Source organism: Desmodus rotundus, chromosome Y (genome assembly GCF_022682495.2).
Source record: "Desmodus rotundus isolate HL8 chromosome Y, HLdesRot8A.1, whole genome shotgun sequence".
Taxonomy (NCBI): Eukaryota; Metazoa; Chordata; class Mammalia; order Chiroptera; family Phyllostomidae; genus Desmodus; species Desmodus rotundus.
Genome location: NC_092332.1, coordinates 1792766 through 1813335, shown reverse-complemented (window position 1 = coordinate 1813335; position 20570 = coordinate 1792766). Strand labels below are relative to the sequence as shown.

Here is a 20570-nt window from a genome sequence, read left to right as displayed (position 1 = left end):
GCGTGGGTGCATGCAGGGTGCTGGGTGCCTGCCCGCGTTTCCCCCGGGCCCGCCTGGCCCCCACCCCAGCTGAGAGGGGCACAGTGGGGTTCCAGCAGACCTCACCCTCTTTCCCCCGCTACCACTTGCCAGGTGAGAGGGTGCGAGCCAAGCCCTTGGTGGTTGAAGGCCAGGCTTCTGCCTGCCACCCAGGACGCACACACCTGTTTTGGGGGTGGAGTCTTCCCTCCAATCATGGGACCCTGACATCCAGCTAGCAAGTCGGGGTGTATGAGTACGAAGAACCGAGCCCCTCCGCTCCCTGGAACCCACTGGGCAGGTGTCTTCCTGCTCTGGGGCGTCCACACCCCCACTTCCAGTTTCTGCTTCTGAAACCGGCTTCTGCCCTGTCATCACGAGTTTCTCCAAGTGGACGGGGGACCCCGCAGTCTCTCTGCAGGCAGAATCGCTCTCGTGAGAACATGTGCCCCCACCCGGCCACAGGGAGCAGCCCGCGTGTGTGCCCCAGGCAGTGGGGGGGTGGGGCAGAGAGGCACAGAGGACACTCGACGTCGGGGACAACGCCACGCCGGCGGTCATGCTCGGCTGCCCCCAGCCTCCCATCGCTGGTGCGTTCCCACGTCAGATCTCGCTGTACCCACCTCATTTGAGCACGAGCTTATTTTCCTTGTAAAAACGGGCTTTTTAAAAAGTCACACATATCAACACAGAAGACTAAACATTTCCTGAAGTTCGAGGATAAACATGCCGGACATTCAGGTGTCAAATTCTCACGGGCACACACATGCAAACATGCACACACATGTGCGACCACACGCCACACACATGCACCCACACCCATCAACACGCACCCACACGCCACCTCGCCCTGCGAGCCGCGCCATACATGTTCCCATGTTGCAGGAGCGACATGTCCTACAGCCAAACACACAACCGTGTCCCCTTCCCCGATCCCTGCACCGCCGCCCCGTGCTGTCACAGCCACTGTGTTCGCAAACACGCAGGCATTTCTGTCACCGTTGTGAGCCCACCGCTGCCTGTCCCTGGGCTGCGTGTCGGAGCGTGTGGGCCGGGCGAGCTGTTACAAGCCCGTGGGTGACAGTGTAGGGCATGGTGACGAGCTTCGGGAGAGCGGGCTGCGTAGCTCACACCTGCCAGTTGTGTCACACATGTTCTTTGCTTTATTGCACGTTCTTTATGGCAGATCCAGCAGCTGGCCACGTAGATAAACAGCCATCAGCCAGCGTGGCCCCCACGCAGGTGGGGACAGCAGCCCCCTTCACCCCCAAACCTGCATGGAAGCTTTCACCTCAGGAGGGACTGCGCCTTCCACCCCCAAAGCAACAACAGAACTAATTGGGAAGCCCCCCACGCACGTGAGTGAGAGTGCAGAGCCGGCCGCGTGGGCCCCAGGGAGCTTTCTCTGCCCCAGCCTGGCCCTCCGCCCCTGCCCCAAGCTGCACGGGCGTTTCTCCCAGCCCCGGGGAAAACTGCTCTGAGATGGTTCCTCAGGCGTGTCCACGGTCTGCAGGAGCCTTGGCACTGCATAGTGGGGGGCAGGCCATCAGGGGTGTCTGCATTTCCACATGGGAGCCGATGCCCCTGCCAGGTGCTTCAGAGCAATTGGCCGGGCCACCTCCCGTGGGGGGCGTGCAGGAGTGTGGGGCTGGGCGTGGGGGGCGGGCGGCAAGAAGACAGAAAAGACCACGCGGCTGGGATGCCAGGGCGGCGTTTCGACGGCAGTCACACGTTCTATACGTCGAGGGCAGGATGTTCCGAACTGGTGTTTTCAGAAGGGGGGCGGGGCGGCGCTGGGTCCGCGAGGTCTGCTAGTCCGCTCCCACAGGGCGGCACTTCCTCCACGGCGACAATGTCCTCAGGTTCCTGTAAGCTCGGCCGCCGGTCGTCCCTGTCCCACATGATCTAAGAGAGAACACAGCACAGCACAGGCCAGCAGCTGGTGTCCCTGGTTCGCCCGTCACAAAACGGGAGAAGGACCAGCATTCACGGCAGCCCAAGTATGCAGGGGCGGGGGGTGCGTGTCCCATTTAGTGGAATAGTACGCAGCCAGGAACAGGGGGCGAGGCTCTGACTCAGCCTGCAGCGTGGATGGACCTTGAACAGAGGAGGCTCCATGAGAGACGCCAGACACCCACAGTCCTGTGGGTCTTATTCTGTTTATGAGAGACGTCCAGAGGAGGCCCGTCCACAGTGGCCGCTGGCCACGCTTACCTCGGGGAAGGGCGCAAAGCTTCCCGCAAGCTCCGTCTTCACCCGCGGCACGGGCGGGAAGAGCGTCTGCCTCAGGGGCCACCTGCCGAAGAAAGAAGGTGCATGCGGCCTCCCGTGCTCACAGCCGGGTGCAAGGCTGGGTGGCGGGGGGCCTGTTTCCCTTTCCAGCGGCCCCGCCACCAGCAGGGAGTCGCTGAGCACAGGAGGCTGTGGAAGACACGGAGAAGCCCGACCGGGCACGCTGGCCGGGCGTCCTGCGGCTTCATCGTGTGAGCAAGGGGACTCTGCACAAGCCTGGGCCACCCCGTGACAGCGACCCGAGATGGGGGACACAGGAAACGCCTGCTGCCCCCTGGAGGCTGCCGTGAGCAAGCACAGGCTGAGCACTGTCCCAGCTTTGCAGGGGGCTCAGGGCATCAGGCGGGACCTCAGTGTGTTCAAGTTGTGGGGGGGACTCACCTTGTACACAGGAACGTCAGCACGGAGATGACGAACACCACTGCCCCCACCAGCAGCCCCACCAGGGCCACAGCGGTGCCGCTGACCTCCGGCTCTGGCTGCCCTGCCGGGGAGCGGAGACAGGAGCAGACGGTCAGCAGGGGCCAGACCTCCAGGTCAACACATCAGCCCTCTCTCCCCGGCACATGATCAGAGTGTGGGCTGGGATTCCAGTCACGGGAAGCAGGGCTGGACCCAGGTGGACGGGACTTCCAGACACCGGGACCCGAGACAGCTGGAAATATGGGTGCTGACAAATGTGTCCTTGCTCGGGTGCTGTGTGCACCCCGCCCCGTTGAGTCCCCGTTTTCTCCACACCCTGCTCACAGGACAGAGCTCCCTGAATACATTTCCATGAGGGCACAACACCATGCGATGCTTTCGTTCCCAGTGGGTGTTTACTTTCAACACTGCATTGACATAGCCAAAGGACTGAATGCGTAACTGTGAAATGTGAAGGCTGGGATGCGGTGTGTGTGTGTGTGTGTAGCTTGGACCACGTCTTGACCTGTGAAGCTGCTGCCTAGAAGGAAACAGGCTCGCGTGTGGATTGGACAGCTCCTCTTGGGGGGCTGTGTGGGGGGTGTTGAGTGGGGGGTTTAGAGGGCACTAGCCAAGGCAGCTCTTCTGCCTCCAGCAGGTGTCGACACAGAATTCATGCCCTGTTGGCCCCTGAATGGAGCCTGAGGAACCGCTCGCCCGCAGCCTTGGAGCACCCTGGCCCTGTGGGTTTGCTGCCGGTTCTACGGGGCGGCCAGGCTCCCAGGCGGCCGGAGTGATGCTTGCAGCTGCATCGCCCTGTGTTCACGGCTCCAGCCGGCCGCTTTGCCTTCACAGTTCTGTCGAATGGGAACTGCTGTGCCACAGGCCGCCCCGTTTGTGAGAGCCCCACCTGCTGCTCCAGAGGGGGCAGGTGGGAGGGGCACCCAGCAGCACCCACAGAGCAGGGAGACATGAGGGGGTGGAGCAGGGCGGCCGAGCCCCGGTCATGGCGTCTGCAGCTGGGGCCTTGGAGACACGTCCCTGTGCAGTGGACGTGAGTGACAAAGACAGGCTTGTGCCCCTGTGGTTGAGTCTGGGAGGGACCTCCTTGTTGGGGGACCCCAGAAACATAGGAGGGGGTGCAGGACAGGCTTCAGAGGGTGTGTTTCTACAGAGAGAGGCAGCAAGAGTGGCCTGGAGCCCCCAGAGCTGGAAGAGGCAGGAGGGACCCTCCCTGGAGCCTGTGGAGGGAGCACGGTCCCCAGACATGTCGACCTCAGACACCTGGTCTGCAGGACAGAGGACGGGAGGGACGCAGCGCCCAGCCCAGGGCGGCTCTCACCCAAGCGCAGCGTGGTGCTCCAGTCACTCCACACGGCGCTGGGCACCGTCTTCCCTCTTAGGCGGACTGTGTACTCGCCTCTCCCGGCCGCGCCGGGCACCACGTACACGTTCTTCTCCTGTCCTCGCTGGGAAACCTGGCAAAGGAAAGAGGACCTGCAGCGCCCGGCAGGGGTGAGAACCCGAGCGGGGAGGGGCAGGAGCTGGAGGAGGGCAGTCACGCCCTGGGTGACCGCTGACGTCCTTGCTCCACCCAGACCGGCCCCCACTGTCTGTCCTGCCTCCTTTCAGCCCAAAGGGGACGGACGTGAGGGGCCCCCTGCACGCCTGGGTCTCACAGCCCCCACCCGCCCCCCTGTGTTCTGTGCACACCGGGGCGAGTCCCCTGTGCCAGCGGAGGGGTCCCGTTACACAGAAAGGGGGACGGCAGCCGTGCTGGCACAGTGTCGGCGGCCCAGCTGAAGTGGGAATCAGACTCCGCTGAAGGCCCCTCGGAGAAGTTCGCATGTCTTGCAGTGATTCCACCCGATGCCCCGGGAGGTCTGGCCCAGCCCTGGCCCAGCGGGACTGAGCAGGACAGACAGACGCAGTTCCTGGTCTTCCCGAGCCTGCGATGTGTCTGCAAAGCGTAGTTAGGAGGATGGACACACTCCGGAGGTTCCTCTCAGCTCAGAGAACCGAGCGTGTTTGTCTTGCATTTGTGTTGTGTGGGGTCCCAGATGGTGGCTTTTCTCAGCGGCTCAGTTCAGACGCAGCAGGTCCCAGGCTGCCTCCTGTACTACTCACGACGGCCCACGGGCAGTGACCCGAGGGCAAATGTGGACGCAGAGAGCTGCCGGCCACCCCAGGAAGGCAGACTGTGAGACCCCAGCCACCAAGGAGCCCCATGGGCTGTGGAAAGTCATGTGTGATGGCTGTGTGACACCGTTAGACCACATCGACTATGGTGCATGGGGCAGGTGACGGTCCCATGTGATGAGTCAGGGAGCACTCAGCAGGGGCCCTGCTCCCTCCACAGGCTCCAGGGAGTGTCCTTCCCGCCTCTTCCAGCTCCTGGGGCTCCAGGCGTCCTTGAGCCAGAAGCCACATCCCTCCGTCTCTGCCTCTGTCTCCACGTGGCTTCTCCTCTGGGTCTGTATCTCCTCTTCTGTCTCTCCTCAGGACACTGTCATTGGACGCAGGGCCACCCTGACCCCGGGTGACCTCCTCTCTGATCCTTCACTCATCCCATCTGCAAACACCCTGTCTGCAGATACGGTCCCATCCTGAGGTGCCAGGCGGGCGTGCATTTGGGGTGCACTCTGTTTTTGTCACCACAATTCAAACTGGAAATGGGGAAGGGGCCGCCTTAGCCAGTGGCGTGAAGAACACAGCTTCTCCCTCTAAACCCAAACCCTGGTGAGCCCGGAGGGGCTGGCTGGAGCCCCGCAGCCGAGCTGAGTGACCCGCGTAGGGAGGGCTGGACTGTGAGGGCCGATGGCCACGGCACAGATGTCCTACAGAAGCAAACAGATACTTACGGGGTCTTCCCGGGACGAGGTGCCCTGGGAAAGCAGAGCAAAGGGAGACGGTGAGAGGGGGTGTTTGCAACTTTGGATTCCAAGGCAGGGCCCCCCACCCAGACCCCCAGGACTGGTGCAAATGTTCTTCATAGCTGAAACTATTTGGGAGTCAGCAGAGGCAGAAGGAAGATTTTGGGGAGCTCCCCTTATCTGGCCGAGAGCGGGACACACATGGGATGACTCGGGACTTCCTTCTTTGGACTCAGTTTACTCCCTGGAAGGAAACAGGGAATTTGTCCCACATCCTGTCTCCTGGGGAGTTTCATGGCCACAAGGAGACAGAAAAGGTCACCCATTACCTGGATAAACAACCATTACCCCCATTTGCTTGCCTCTCACTTGTCTTTGCTAAAGCGATGCATTGTTTCCTTCCACAGAAGTTATTCCCTCCCTTCCCTTTCTCCTACGAAGGTGAGTGGATCAGCCCCTGTCTTCAGTTACTTGAGGCCTCAGCTGTTTTGTCAGCTGCCAAATGCACAGGAATAGACGTTGCCTGTTTTGCTCATGTTCATTCATCGGCTGCTTGCCGATTTAATTTGCATGCCCCCGGTGCAGAACCTAAGAGGGTAGAGGAGGCGTTTTTGCACCGAACACACCATGCGCTTCCTCCGAATCGAGCTCCCGCCGGTGAACGGATCTGCCCCGGGGACCTCATGAGTGACAGCGCATGGAGAGCCCGCAGGAGCATTAGGTCTCTCAGTAAACGCTCAAGTGTGCCATGTGCTGTGAGTGTCTCGGGCATCCCACAGGGGGTGTGTACACAATGCATGTGCCAGGCACTCTGCAGAGAGCACACCTGCCCGAGTGTGGGGGCTGACCCTTCCCTTGTCCTTTATGGTTATAGTTCTGGCTGCACAGGCTCCCTTCCGAGTCTGCGGTACCTAACAGAGACGGGGCCGATGCCGGGGATGCCTGGGCCAGCCTGGGAGCAGGCATGGGCCAGCAGAGGACAGAACCAAGCTGGCTCGCCTGTGTGAAGCCACATGCTGACGGCTTTTGTCTAAAGTCACCTGTGATTTTACCTGGCGGAGGTCACCTGTGTGTGGCCTGTGTGAGGTGACATGTATGAGGTCAGCCAGGTGAGAGACCTGGCTGTTTTCTTGTTCGTTTCTTCATTGTGCACAATTGTACCCACGCATCCAAAAATTCACGTTTGGTGGCAAAGACCCCTGAGTAACCAAAACAATCTCCACCTGAAGTCCTCACACTTCCTGATCTCCACACTTAGCCCAAAGTGACAGGAATCAAAACGGTGTACAGACAGACACACAGACAGACGGGATAAAACAGAGAGCCCAGAAATGGACCCTACGTGCGTGGCCGGACGGTTGTGCACACGGCCAGCAAGAGCAGTCAAGGCGAAAAGATAACCTCTGCAACAAACAGCACGGGCAGAACCAGACCTCTTCCTACAGAGGAACGGCACGGGACGTCAGCCTCACGCCGAACAGAAAAGCTCTCTCTGCGTGCATGGCGGAGGTACATGTAAGCGTCAGACGGTGGGACTCTCAGACTAGAGTGCGGCTGTGACCACCCCGTGGGCCACGCCAAGTGGTTTCCGAGCCCACACACCAAAAGCTTAAGAAGGAGAAGAGAGAGAAATCGTTGGGCTTTATCAAAAAGTAGCAGACGGCACTTTGAGGGAGAAGAGCGGGGCCCAGGACTAAGTAGAGCCACACTGTGGAGTGGACCGCAGATCCCGTTGGTGATGATGTAACTCCAAACGGGAGAAAGGGAGGACCCCTCGGCACGGCCCCCGCGCTCACCGCCACTTGGAGGTCCACTTCGTAGCACAGGCTGCTCCTGAGAAGGTCGAAGCGCATCTGGGGGTTGTCCCACCGAATAACGTGGTGGGACCCATTGTAGTCGACCGTCACGTTGGCTGGGGGGCTCAACTTCTCTAAGAAAAGGCAAAACCACGAACAGCTTAACGATGGACGTATATACATGTCAAGTGGATGAGACGCAATGACATGGTCTGGTGAGTCACTTCTCCTGTTTTATGTTTCTTGCATAAGAGGGAAAAACCACTGTCTTGGGAAGCAAGACATGAAGGGCAGCTGAGGCTCTGAGGAGGTCCCCTTTGTAGAGCATGGAACCCCTGCCGAGCAGACATCCTCACCCCACGCCGCAGCCTCTCTGTCTCCCAATTGCGCGAGCCGCACCTAGAGATGCCAACTGGGGAGAACTTCCTCCTTTCCCTTCTCCCGTCTCCTCACCAACAGCGTCAGGGGTCCACTCAGCCACCACCGACGTCAAGCCAACCAAACGGGCTGGCTTCTTGTCATCCCGAACTCATCCAAGTGCCCAGCCAAGGAACACCCCTGCCCGTGCACCGGATGGCTAGTCTGCAACCAAACACCACGCAGACGGGCCTTCTGCCGGAAGGAGAGCTTCCAGAGATGTATTTGTTCAACCAGGAATGCAAATAAAACTCTGACCTACGATCGCCAAAGTGCAAGTTGGGAGGGCCCTCAACGACTCATGGACCAGGTGCCTTTCCTATTGCTTCACCAGTAATCAGCCAGTTTCTCAAAAGAGACCTTGCAGGCAAGAAGGGGCTGGAAAGAAGTATTCCAAGTCATGAAAGGCAAGGACCTCCATCCAAGATTGCTCTACCCAACAAAGCTGTCATTTAGAATGGAAGGGCAGATAAAGTGCTTCCCAGACAAGGTCAAGTTCAAGAAGTTCATCATCACCAAGCCCTTATTATATAAAATGTTAAAGGGACTTGTCTAAGAAATTGAAGAAGATCAAAAATATGAAAAGTAAAAATGACAACAAACTCACAACTATCAACAACCAAACCTAAAAAACAAACAAACAAAAACAACCCAAAATCAAAACAAAAAGAACTAAGCAAACAACTAGAACAGGAATGGAATCACAGAAATGGAGATCACTTGGAGGGTTATCAGCAGGGAGGGGGAGGGGAGAGAATGAGGGAAAAGGCACACGGAACAAGTAGCATAAATGATAAGTAGCACAAATGATAAGTAGAAAATCATCAGTGGAAGGTTAAGAATAGTGTGGGAAATGGAGAAGCCAAAGAACTTATATGTACGACCCACGGACATGAACTAAGTTTGGAGGGAGGGGGGTGGTGGGAGGGCAGGTACAGGGTGGAGGGGAATAAAGGGGAGAAAAAAAATGGGACAACTGTACCAGCATAATCAATAAAATATATTTAAAAAAAATTTAAAACTAGACTCTCTCCTAAGGAAAAAAAAAGATAAATTGGTACAAAGGAACTTACTAAGTGCTTGCACCAAACCGCACGTAAAAAGTCACAATTACATTTAAGACATATGTTTTTCACGTAGTGTTTGAATGCACGCCCCCGGTCTCAGAACCTCAGAGGGCAGAGAAAAGTTTCTTCTTCCCTCATACTCCCCGAGCACGAGGTGACCTCAGAGAAGGTGTGCGTCCGATAAGCTTTGCGGGGGCTTAAAGCACAGAGCCGTTGGCCCCACGTTCAAGGTGAAGGCATGAGCCATATATTCAGGAAGCTGACTTCAAAGACACAGACGGATAGGTGGACCCGTTGATGGAAAAGCTGTGGCCAGGGACTAGCCTTGTTTTTTCCCTAGATGTGATGACTTAGCATTTGCTCACTCGGAGTTTTGTGAAGTTTCTAGAACATCGCCACCATCGATATCGAAAAGCGCTTGCGGCTGCCATTTTTCACGCGGAACAGCGGTGTGTGCACCTGTGCTGATTCCCACCCCTCGGCCAAGGCATGAGCACCTTACCTCCCGCTCGGCACTTTTTTAGACCCTGGTTCTCGACCCCAGGGTGATGCTAAGGCCGGTCAGGGACCCGGAACGCTGCCCAAAGAAATGTTGGCACCACCCACGACACAGTGACCCAAGATGCCTCCCGCAGGGGCACAAGCACCAGGCGAGAAGCCGCCTTACCCATCTGAATGGCTTTAAAAGGAGGGAAGTCCACAAACTGGATGCCAGCCTCTTTGCTGGTTCCGTTCACCAGGAAAACGTAGGTGTCTGTCGGCCGCGGCTCTGGGAGCGCATCAAAATGACAGCCCACGCGGGCCCCGGTGCTGTGCAGGATGTAGTGGGGGCATTCGATTCCGTCCTCATCCCTGGAATTTCCGAAAAAAACATCAGAGGAGAGGCAGAGCGGGCGCCGTTTTTGCAGACACAGCATCCCCTTACTCCCAGCCCCCTGAAAAAGCCGCCAAAAAGGGACAAGAAAAGGCAGGGAATGAACGTAAGGGATGCAGGTGCCAGGTCATCGGGAAGAGCCAGCCAACGCAAGAAGAAATGCCTCCCGTTTGGAGAGCAGGGCGGAGACACCCCTTCGCAGCTCCGGCCTCAGGCACACGGCCAATTTCCACGGCCCTCCAGGAGTGAAGAAACGTTTAGCAGACGGGAAAGAGGGGACGCTGAGTTGAACCCCTTTTCCCTTGGCTGTTTGGACATGTCATGTCCTGGAAGCAAGGGCCCTGAGTTGAGGGAGCGGCCACAGGCTGCTTCAGCTTGTGAGTTTGGGGGTCACAGACAAGGAGCCACCACCGGCTTGGCAGGCCCTCCCCCGGCTCACCGGCACGCCCAGCAGTACAGCTGGTACTGGACGTCCGCGGGGGCCGCCGGGCCGGGCGCCCAGCTGCAATTCAGGAGCTGCACGTCGTAGATGACGCAGGAGAAGTTCACGGCCCCGGACCCTTCCTGGCCTGGGAGGACAATGGAATGCATCAGCGAGGGCGCCCCCGTATCCGCGGGGAGGTCCGCGCCGGGCGTGCGGGACAGCGGGGATCGCAGCGAGGTGACCTCACCTGCGTTGTGGAAGTCCAGCGCGCAGCGGAACGCGGCCCCGTCGGCGGTCCCGTTCACGGTCAGCCTGGCGCCCCGGTGCAGCACGGCGTTGGGAAAGCGGCAGAAGTAGGCGTCGTGGTCTCCGAGCTGGAAGAGGCAGAGTGGGGGCAGGTGTAGCTCCCGCGCAGCGAGCTCCCGCGCACCTGACTCCGTCCCGGGAGCGCCCCCCGGGGCTGCGGCGGCCCCACCGTGACTTTGCGTCTAGGAAGCCTCCGCGTGCCTTTTGAGGGCGCATTGAGCGTCAATAAAAATTGCACATATATAATTGTTATTACATATGTCACAATAAAATATATATTATTTTATTAAAACAATAGGAATAAAATAATATAGTTTTTAAAATATATTACGTTATTCCCATTTTATTAAAATACATCTTAAAATAATATATTTTATTTCTCATAAATGTATTTGTAAAATAATATAAATGTATGTTAAGTTAATATATTTTAAATGTAACTATTATTTAAAAATCTATTTAAAAATACGTTATTTATAATGTATTATATTTAAAGAAGATTTTAAAATAATATACTATAAAATATTTAAAAATATATTGAAGATAATATATTTTAAAAATATATTGTTTTATTTATTCATTACATTTTATTTAATGAATAAATAAAATATATCTATTAAAATAGAAAATAAAATATAATAAGATGATATATATTTATCTGTAACTTGTATATAAATATATACAATAAAATGATACACATCTATCTGTAACATATATAAATATATAATAAATTACATATATTTATATAATATATTTACACATAAACATATATTAGATATTTTCATTATTATATATATAATAAAAGAGGGGGGATTGTATGTATTCTGTCTTCTCAGTCAGCCTCTGTCTGTTTAATTTGCAGGCCCCCAGCACCGAACCTGACAGGGGTCAGGGACACGGAACCTGACAGGGGCCAGCACGGCCTTCATGTCCTCCACCCTCTGAAAGGCCCTGCCTGCTAGTCACACCGCCTTGCAGTTTTCGGGTGTCAACATTGGGATTTTGTGGGGTCGGCAGTGTTTGGTCTACCGCAGCTGTGCCACCGGGCAGAGCTCAACCAAGAACCTTTGCTCCTCTCCCAGCGTTCCCGCCCCAGAGCAAAGCTGGGGCCTGGAGCTCACCTGCCTTCTCCCCACACCGCCTCCCCCAGGTGCCTGAGTTGACGTTCGTGTATGCGGCATAAGACTAAACGCTCAGCTTCTGCCCGGTCCCCCAACTCAGCGGGGGCGGGGTCATCTCTGAACTGTGCTCCCAGGAGGTCCCACGCCACCTCCCTGCAGATGTCCTGGAAAGAGGTGGCCCTGCTTGTAGCTGTCACCTGCCTCCTCATTGCATAGCTCACCTTCGGTCACAAGGACCCAATAACCCTGGCGGCTTTCCCTCGACTGGGTGAACGCAGTGGGGTGTCCCCACTCAGCTGCAGAAAAGGGTCACATTTCTCTTTGCCTTGGCCATCTCTCAGCCAGAGTGTCTTGTGGGGACAGATAAATACCCAGAGAGACCACGGCGGGACCACAGACGGGGAACGCTGACCCACCCCTGCGGAGCCCCGTCAGGAAGCAGGAAGCAGAAGGCACCCTGTCGTGAGAGCCGGGCAGCTCAACAAATGCTTTTGCAACCATTGGCCCACGGTGGGCAGAGCTTCGTGGACAATGGGACATTTCCGCAGTGTTGTGTCCACTCCCGGCAGAGCACCAACGCAGACGAAGCCCCTGGGCACCCCTCACCGGCCACAGGGGTACCCCACTTGCAGGCAGCTGCCTATATCTGCTCCAGACCCCCCTCCACTGGGGCAAAGTGAGCCTCTCTTTCTCCTCCGCAGGGGGCAGAATGCCACCCCACGTCGGCACAGAGATGGGTTCCAGCTGGAGGCCGTGGGCAAGCAACACAGCCAGAAAGACGCCCGCCCTGGGGCTTCCTGGATCTCGCAAACACGGAGACATCTGAGACATAAGCACGGCCACGGGGCCCTGTCTGGGGACGTTTACGACCATGCAGGGGACGGAAACCCAGCAGCAAGAAGGAGCTGCGAAAACACACCCACGGCAGACCCCTCGCCTTCCAGGGGTGTCCGTTCCCGCAGTGCGCTGCCCCGGGGAAACCAAACACCTGTGCCCTTCGTCTTCCCACGTAGCACCTTGCTAAACACGGCACATCGCGCCTCCGTCGAACGGCTCCTCTTCTTTCTACGACGCGGCCCCACGCCAGCTCAAATCTTTAACCCCGCGTGAAATTTGTGGGCGGTTTCTGCCGTTTTCTCATCTGTCGCCAGTCCAATTTGCAGGCTCCTGCCCACAGCACCTCAGTGTGGACAAGGGTGCCTTTCCTCTCTCTCACCGCTAGGGGGCATCTGTGCTCCACGGCCCGAGGCTCGGTGGCGGCCTTCGTCACCCCAGCCGACCTCTGCGTGCTTATTCCCAAAGGCCTCTCACACTCACTAACAAGTGAGTCTGTGTTCTTTGCCTTGCACCTTGGTGGAGCGGTTTTCTGGGTTGCGAGGAGGTTTTGTTGCTATTTCTATTTTTCTATAAGCGAAGCGCTCAGGGATGTCTCGGGAATGGGCTGCGTCAGACCATTCGGTACAGGGACAGCAGGGACACGTCATCCTGGGGACGCAGAGAGTGCCCGTGGCCTGCACTCGGGGGCCTGCTGTCTGGCTGACTTTCTGCAAGAAGGTTCTGGGAGCGGCCAGCTGGGAGCAGAAAAATCAGGCCTCCACGTGTGTGGCCCAGGCTGGACCTGGGCTCTCCAGTAACAGGCTCCAAATAGAATATCAACAGAATGACTCTGCCCTCGAAACAAAGAAGACTTTTTTTCTATAGATAGAATCAAAGCAGGTGCTATTTCTAGAGAAACACATTGTTGCAGAAAGAATTTGGTCCAGGAAAAAAAAAAAAGCAAAAATGACTGCTTGAAAATTCCAGAACAAACAAACAAAACACAACATTTTTGAAACAAGGAGAGATGTTGCAAACATTGGAGGCAGCTGCTGTCACAGAAAAAGTAGCCGCCCGGGGAAACCTCACACAATTTCCTGTAGCGGGAATCTCAGGTTACAGCGACAAAGGGCAGCCAAGAGTATGGGCAAAAACTGCTGGCACCTCTCCCTCTTTAGCCAGAGATACACGTTCAGATTTCTTCAAAACCAACAGACACCTCGGTGGCGTGAACATATATTGTGTATGTGCCAAATCCATGGGCGGGGGGGGGGAGGGGAACAACAGCCCTGGCTGCCGTGGGTCGGTGCATTGCATGCTGGCCTGCAAAATAAGGAGTCATCGGCTCGATTCCCAGTCAGGGCACATGCCTGGGTGGCAGACCAGGTCCCCAGTAGGGGGCACACAAGGGGCAACCACACATTTGTATTTCTCTTCCTCTCTTTTCTCCCTCCCTTCTCCTCTAAAAATAAAAAATCAAGTAAAATCTTAAAACAAAACAAAGGCACAAAAGCAAAGGCAGTACAGCCGTCGGTCAGTAGCTTCAGGGACTGGTTTCAGGACAGGCCTTGAACACCAAACTGTGGGAACGCTCAAGGACTTTATATAAAATGGAATGGTACTGGCACCCAGCCTATATGCTTCCTCCCATAGACTTCACATCCTGTCTAAATTTCTTGCAACACTGGACAGTGTGAATGCGGGTGAACACTTGTTACCCTGTATCCTTTCAGGAGCAGACAGAAAAAAAATGCTGGGTACACACCCAGCCACCTCAGACCTAAGGACCCAGCAACAATGTAACATTTGCTAACCACAGGGCAGCAAGCAGTGTAACGCAATGTTTCAAATATTTTCCACCGGGGTGGGCACCTGTAAATCTGTAGCAGGAGAGAGAAGAGTAAAGGGGGCTCCTGGAATTCTTTCATCCATGAAAACAGACAGAACTCATCAATGAATCCAAATCGTTTACACATAAAAGGAAGCCTCTCAGAGCCACCGGTGCCAACAGCCCCGGTCACATTAAAGATGAAAGGTGGTACAATTTCTAACAAATTTCTAGACTTGCTTTATTTCCAACAAAAGTTCCAGAGGCATCACTTTGGGGAGGAAATGGTCATAAAAAAAAATCTAAAATGTATCAAGAGACAAAGTAGTGCTATACTGGAATGGCTTTTTTTCCTTTTTTTTTTTTTTGACCACTTTTATTTGGCACATCAGGGACAGAAGGGAAGTCCTGGCCCCATATCGGACCTGTTCCCTCAGCCCACCCACAGCGACCTTGGGGGTGAGCTGCCCAGGTCACGTCTGCCAAATTATCAGTCCCAAAGCCCCCTTCCCCTCTCCTTCACCTGTGTCTCCCCCAGAGGTACTGCCCTTTATTCAAATGTCCTGTCCACAAGCTCCAGAGTGGACAGTATCCACTCCTTTAGATTTTTAACTTCTTTTTCCATGCAAACATTAAACAAATGAACAGAAGATTATGCTTGTTCTGTTCATTTCTTTTTTTCTTTTTTTCTTTTCTGTTTAATGTGCCGGCCCCTGTCACAGAGCCTAAGGAGGCAGAGGAAATGTTTTTTCCTCTTCTACAAGAGCCATCCGAGGGGGAATTTGGATCAGGGAGAGCGCTGAAGAGGCATTTCAGGGAAATTCATGATTTACGAGGAGCAACGTCCTTCGCCGAGAACTCACCTGAGGCCGTTGCCTGGTGGAGGACCTGGGCGGGGTGTCGATCTGGCATTCTTGCTCTGTGACGTTTCTCCGGTAATTCCAGATTAACACTTTTTTCTGTGGATCTAGCTTCATATTTATAACGGGAGAGACATTTTCCTCTGCTGCAAATGGAAACAGAAGAAAACAAAACAGTTTCAGAGGAAGACACCTACTTCCCCTCAGTGCAGGTAACTACAGCAGAAGAGAGGCCTTTTTCAAAGCGTCAGGGATGGATGTAATGTTTTTGTTGGTTTTTCCTTTATCGAGGCCAAATTCTGATAAGATAACAGGGACCGTGTTGAAGTGAGCAGTTTGGCAGTGGATAAGCACTTGAAAGCTTCTCAAAAGCTCTCGTCACCAGGGAATGCAAAGAATACTGGATGAGGTGCCACTTCACCCACAGGACGTTAGCTGCGATAACAACAATTTAACAAACGGGACATAATTGTTCGGCAGTATGTGGGGAAATGGAAACAGCTGTACATTATTGGTGGGAATACAAAGTGAGTCCTTACTTTTGTGTGTGTGTGGGGGGGTGTAATTATGTTTATTCAGCCTATAAATTTTGATGTATAGATTCACCCACGTTGAGACTTGTCTTTACATTTTTAATGGAGATGTAATGGACATATAACACTGGATCAGTCCACCTCCTGTTGGTTTGACAAATGTGGGGGGGGGGGGCGTGTACACCTATGTGCAGAAGTTGTCAGAGTCTAGTAACACCCATCACCTCACATAGGTGCAGAATTTTTTTTCTGATGATGAGAACTTTTAACATCTACTGTCTCTGCAAGTTTCAAACATGCCGTGTGCCATTGACCGTTTACTGTATTAGCTAGAGTGACTGCATTAGCTGTATGTCACACCCCCAGGACATATTTTATTCGGGAAGTGTGTGCCTTTTGCCCCCGACACCCACTTCCGCCGTGGTACGTGGGCAGGTTCCCTTCCGGGCATTCGTCCCCTGCGAGCTGGGGTCCAGGGTGGAGGAGGCAATGGACCACCACAGGGTTTTCAAAGGCAGATACAGTCACGACTCTGTCCGGGGCCAGGTGGGCGCTGGAAATGTCGGGGGGTGGGGGGGCGTACTTTGTACAGTACATCAACGTGTAACCTCTAGCTGTGCGCCTGAAACCAGCACACAATAACACCGAACATCAACTGTCATTGAAAAATAAAGTTAAAAGATAAAACTGAAGAGCAAATAAAAAATACTTTAAAAAAGAAAACATTTTAAGTCTCCCTGTGGGAAATTTGGGATGAGACTCTCCCCACCTTCTCTCTTTTCTCAGAGTTTCTCTCTGTGTCCTTTAAGAACGGATATGACTTTTTCAAACAGTTCGATACACCTGTGGGCAGGTGTAGGGAGCACCCGTCGGGAGCCCCTGCGAGGAAAAGCGTCTGAATTCAGCGGCACCCACTGAGCGCCCCCCTCAGGGCATGCGAGGTACCGCCTTCGCTCTACAACCCAGGGATGGGGACAAGGACACGCCCTTGAAGCTACGTGCCCCGTCAATACGGAGACCGTTTTCTCCCTCCTCTGCGTCTGCAGGCAGCTTTCCCACGTTGGCGGGGGACGGTGTTTCCTAACTTTCCCCCAGTCCAGGTGGCAGGTGTGACACCTCGCTGTGTGGGGGGTTTGCGGCTGCAGCCGCGGGACCTTCCCTTCTTCAGGAGGGAGGATAACGCAACGACATCTGCTGTGATTTGCTCAGGGAGCGGCCGCGGGTCACGGTACGTTGTCCGGTTCAGGTGGCGGGGGACGTGCCTGCACCTACCCGGGAGGGGGTCCACACAGTGCGCTGAGCTCAGCGGCACCACCAGGAGGCTGGCGAAGCCCAACAGGAACCCCATGTTTACGTCCCCAGCTGGACCTGCACGTGCAAAGAGGAGACACTCGGTCAGAGATCAGATCGCAAGGGAGGCAGGGGCCCCTACTTCTCAGCACACCCCCAGATCATTGTAGGGCTCTTTGGGCTCCTGCCCTGTGTGTCTGTCCCTACCCCGCATCCCTGGCCACCGCTGCTCCACATTCCTCTCCCCCACGAGCTCAGAACCCCAGAGTTTCAACTGATCTTCTTGTACATGGTGGCTGACGAGTGGGAGTGGGGAGGCCGCCAATGGGAAAAAGAAGGGACATGTGATGAGGGTGCAAGCCCACAGCAGCCACTTTGCGCTATGAAGCACCTCTGGTTCTGCTGTGGTGCCCCTGTGGTCTATAATATTTTGGTCCTCACGAAGGTCCTGGCATTATACCAGGGGAAAAACTATGGCCTAGGCAGGTCACCAGCATCTGTGTCCATGTGGTGAGTAATGTGGCCTGGAAACCACCTAGGGGTGGCCTGGAGGAGCTGGGAGTGGGCTGTGTGGCAGAAGCTGAGGGGAAGGCAGCCTTGTGAGATGGGGCGGCCACCTGGAAGAAGTCCAGGTGCAGTAGGAGCTGAGAGGCCCTCCCCTGCAGGGAGCTCTTGAGTGTGACCTCGGTTCAGAGAGTTGTGGGGGAAGGGCCGGTGGAAGTCGGGCTGTGTGCGGTGTTTGCAGAGCGGACGGGGCGGGAGGTGGCAGAAGTGCAGAAACACCTGTGCCTTTCAACAGCAGGTGCCAGTGAGAGACTGAGGAAATCTCTCCACCTTCAGTGATTGAAAGGGGCAGTGTTTTGCTCATTTCAGTGGATTTTTTTCCTAATCGCAACTCTACGAATAGTGAGGGCTAAGTATGAAGCATTGGGGATGACTTTGCTGGTAGACATCACCTGTTCTGTGACAAGAGACAAACACATCACCCTACCTGGCGGGGACAGGTAAGCTCGATTCTACTCTGTGTGTCTCAGCAACTGAGAAGTCTTTTTAGACAGGATGGAACCCGGAACCCAGCAAGCAGCTGGGGAAAGGGCCAGTCAGTGCGTGGAAGCGTGGGAGGAAAAATCTCTTCCCTCTGTGCTGGGTGCCTGCCAATTAACCAGATAAAAGGTGGACAGAAGAGCTAGCTTTCACGATGTGACTGCCCCCTGAGAGTTCACACACGCACACACCACGGAGACTCCAGGAGGTGGCCAGAGGGGGGAGGGGGGGTGTCTCATTCTGGGAGGGACGGGGAGGAAGTCTACAGAAAGAGTGGGTTGTCTGCTGCTGTGGATAAGAGTCCCTGCGTGATACCATCAGGCTCAGAGATTTCGTCTTTACAAAGGAAAGTTTCCTTCCCCAAAGGCGAGGAAATGCAGACACTTCTGTTCAGGCTGCAGGAGGAGAGGACAGGGCTGGTTTCCGGTCGGCTTTAGCTCAAAATCACCTGTGTGCCAAAGACCTGTATTTTGGGGTGGGCTCGGGTCCCTCGGAAGGCTGAGTGGGTGGCTGGGGAGGGAAAGAGCTCCGATCTCAGAGCCCTGGGCTCCCCTCAGTGGGAGGAGAGGGTGCCGTGAGTCCTGCTCTGCACGCAGGGCTCCCAGAGATAGAGGACAGGTTGGGGGGCTGCCCCTCGCCACCCCAGTGCTTGACCTCCGGGGATGATGGCTCACAGCGACCAGCTCTCTTGAGGGAGACCACCCTCCCTCAGTCCACACTCTGGGAGTTAGCTGCCATCCCTGCAATCACGCGGTCCCTTTAATCCTGACCTCCCTGTGCCTGTCTCCTTTACCTCCTGCTGTCCCTCACCTCCTACGGACAGACAGCTCCCCGTAGGAACGATGTTGCTGAGTCACAGAAAAATAAACCTGTGCATCTCTGCATTTCCGTGCTGGACGCCCATGGACGGCGTGGCCCTGTCCAGGGCCCACACCAGGCTGGGGACTCTGCCGCCCCCCGGGGACCCCAGGACTCTGCCTTTTAGATTTTAACAGACTCTGTCCCCTTGGGCCAATGACATGTCCATCGGCTGTCCTGCGGCCTCCTTTTCTCCTGTCTCTCTCTCACTAAGGGCTGTGATTCTTGCTTTTTTGTTGTGGCTGCCAGCCCACGACCACCCTGAAGAAATGAAACCCTGCTCCTGGACTTGGGGGGCAGTTTCCAAGAGATTGCCCATGTGTGGTGGTGGGCCGTGGGCACCTTCACGGGGAGCAGGGGACAGTGGACCCCCTGCTTTCTGTCTCCCAATGATCAGCCCCCCCCCCAAATCTGACTCCCACACATGTCCTCCCAAGGTCCTCCCTCCCCGCACATTTTGAGGCAGATCCAAAGCTCCTATTTCATTGGCTCACCGTGTGTTCCAAAGGCTTCAGAAAGTAACAGCAGTTCCTGCATCACCCGGAAAATATTTCCACCTAATGAAAGGGGGTTCTGTCGATTTCTTTTTAATTCTGGCATCAGGGTCTGTTCTTCCTGTTGGTCCCCAAATCTGTGTCCCCATGCATCAGCGGCCTGTCCCCTGTCCCCGGCTGCTGAGGACGGAGCAGATTCTGATGCTGTTCGGCCGAGCAGGACGATTTCTGCCACCCGGATGTTTTGGGCACCTGTGCCTGGCTTTTCCTACCTGTCACCTGCTCTGTTTGCTTCCAGGGTCAAGGCCACACTGGGATGGGGAAGTCAGGGCCTGTGCCACCCAGCCCTGGGGAGTCAGGTCAGAGCCACACTAACGTCCCAGACCAACCCGTCACGACTGGGATGCTGAAAAAGAACCCAAAGGAACTGCTTTGTGGCAGATGAGGGCACACAGGTGGCATGTGGGTATCGTCCAGACGCAGGGCCATGGACACCTGGTCACTCCCACTGAGCATGTTATAAAGTGACATAGACACCGAAGCCTTTTCTCCCCTGTCCCCAAGGCCCCAGCCACACTGGTGACAAACCTCCTGTTTCTCTGTCCGGCTTCCTGTGAGGGACCCACAGAGCTGTGTTGCCTTGTGGCAAGCCCACCGTCCCCCCATCCCTGCCCCCTACACGGCGAGAAGACCACTTACTGGCCGATCAACTTCGTGGGTCTCTCTTGGACTGTTTCTGGGGCTGCTGTCCCCGGCTGGTGCTGGCCAGTTCTGGGCAATGACCGCCTGAACTGACGTCCCCAAGGAGGCAGCCCGCGGGGTTTCGGCAGCGAGAAGCAGCAGAAAGAGCCGCCTCTGGTTCTCTTACTTAGAAAAAAATAGTTCCCTCCCGGTCAGTCTTTCAACAGATGCATCATTCGCTATCAGCCTCCCCTTGCGCCCCAGCGCGCTGCCCGGCGGCCTTATCGTCGTGGCGGACGGGAAGTCCTGTAACTGCACCGGCTGTCCCTCTCGAGGCCTTTCCTTTATCTTCATCTTGGGTTCCCCTTTCTGCAGCGCGGTCTGTCTGGGCCTCTGTCCACTCGGTGGGAGGCGACTCCTCAGTATCCGGTTCGGCCAGAAGTGCGGAGAGGCGCGTGCTTCTGGGCCCGCCCCGGTCCGCCCGCCCCCGCTGAGCTGGGAGGCAGGATCGGCATGCCCCTTCCTGGCGACCACCTCACAAAGCGCCCCCACTGATGGATGGGGTTCTTCTGGGCG

At 55.5% G+C, this 20570-nt stretch overlaps 1 protein-coding gene across 1 annotated transcript; it reads right to left on the bottom strand.

The window, feature by feature from the left end:
• Nucleotides 1-1170: 1170 nt before the first annotated feature.
• LOC139440567 (granulocyte-macrophage colony-stimulating factor receptor subunit alpha-like) lies at nucleotides 1171-20194 on the bottom strand. Its single transcript, XM_071220356.1, has 13 exons — nucleotides 20013-20194; nucleotides 19314-19376; nucleotides 16900-16995; nucleotides 15098-15240; nucleotides 10411-10537; nucleotides 10179-10308; nucleotides 9533-9717; nucleotides 7382-7515; nucleotides 5574-5597; nucleotides 4055-4190; nucleotides 2692-2789; nucleotides 2233-2314; nucleotides 1171-1923 (listed from the first exon to the last, which is right to left on the bottom strand). Exons 2-13 carry the CDS (start codon nucleotides 19354-19356, stop codon nucleotides 1877-1879), a joined length of 1245 nt encoding a protein of 414 aa, XP_071076457.1. The 5' UTR covers nucleotides 19357-19376; nucleotides 20013-20194; the 3' UTR covers nucleotides 1171-1876.
• Nucleotides 20195-20570: the final 376 nt, after the last annotated feature.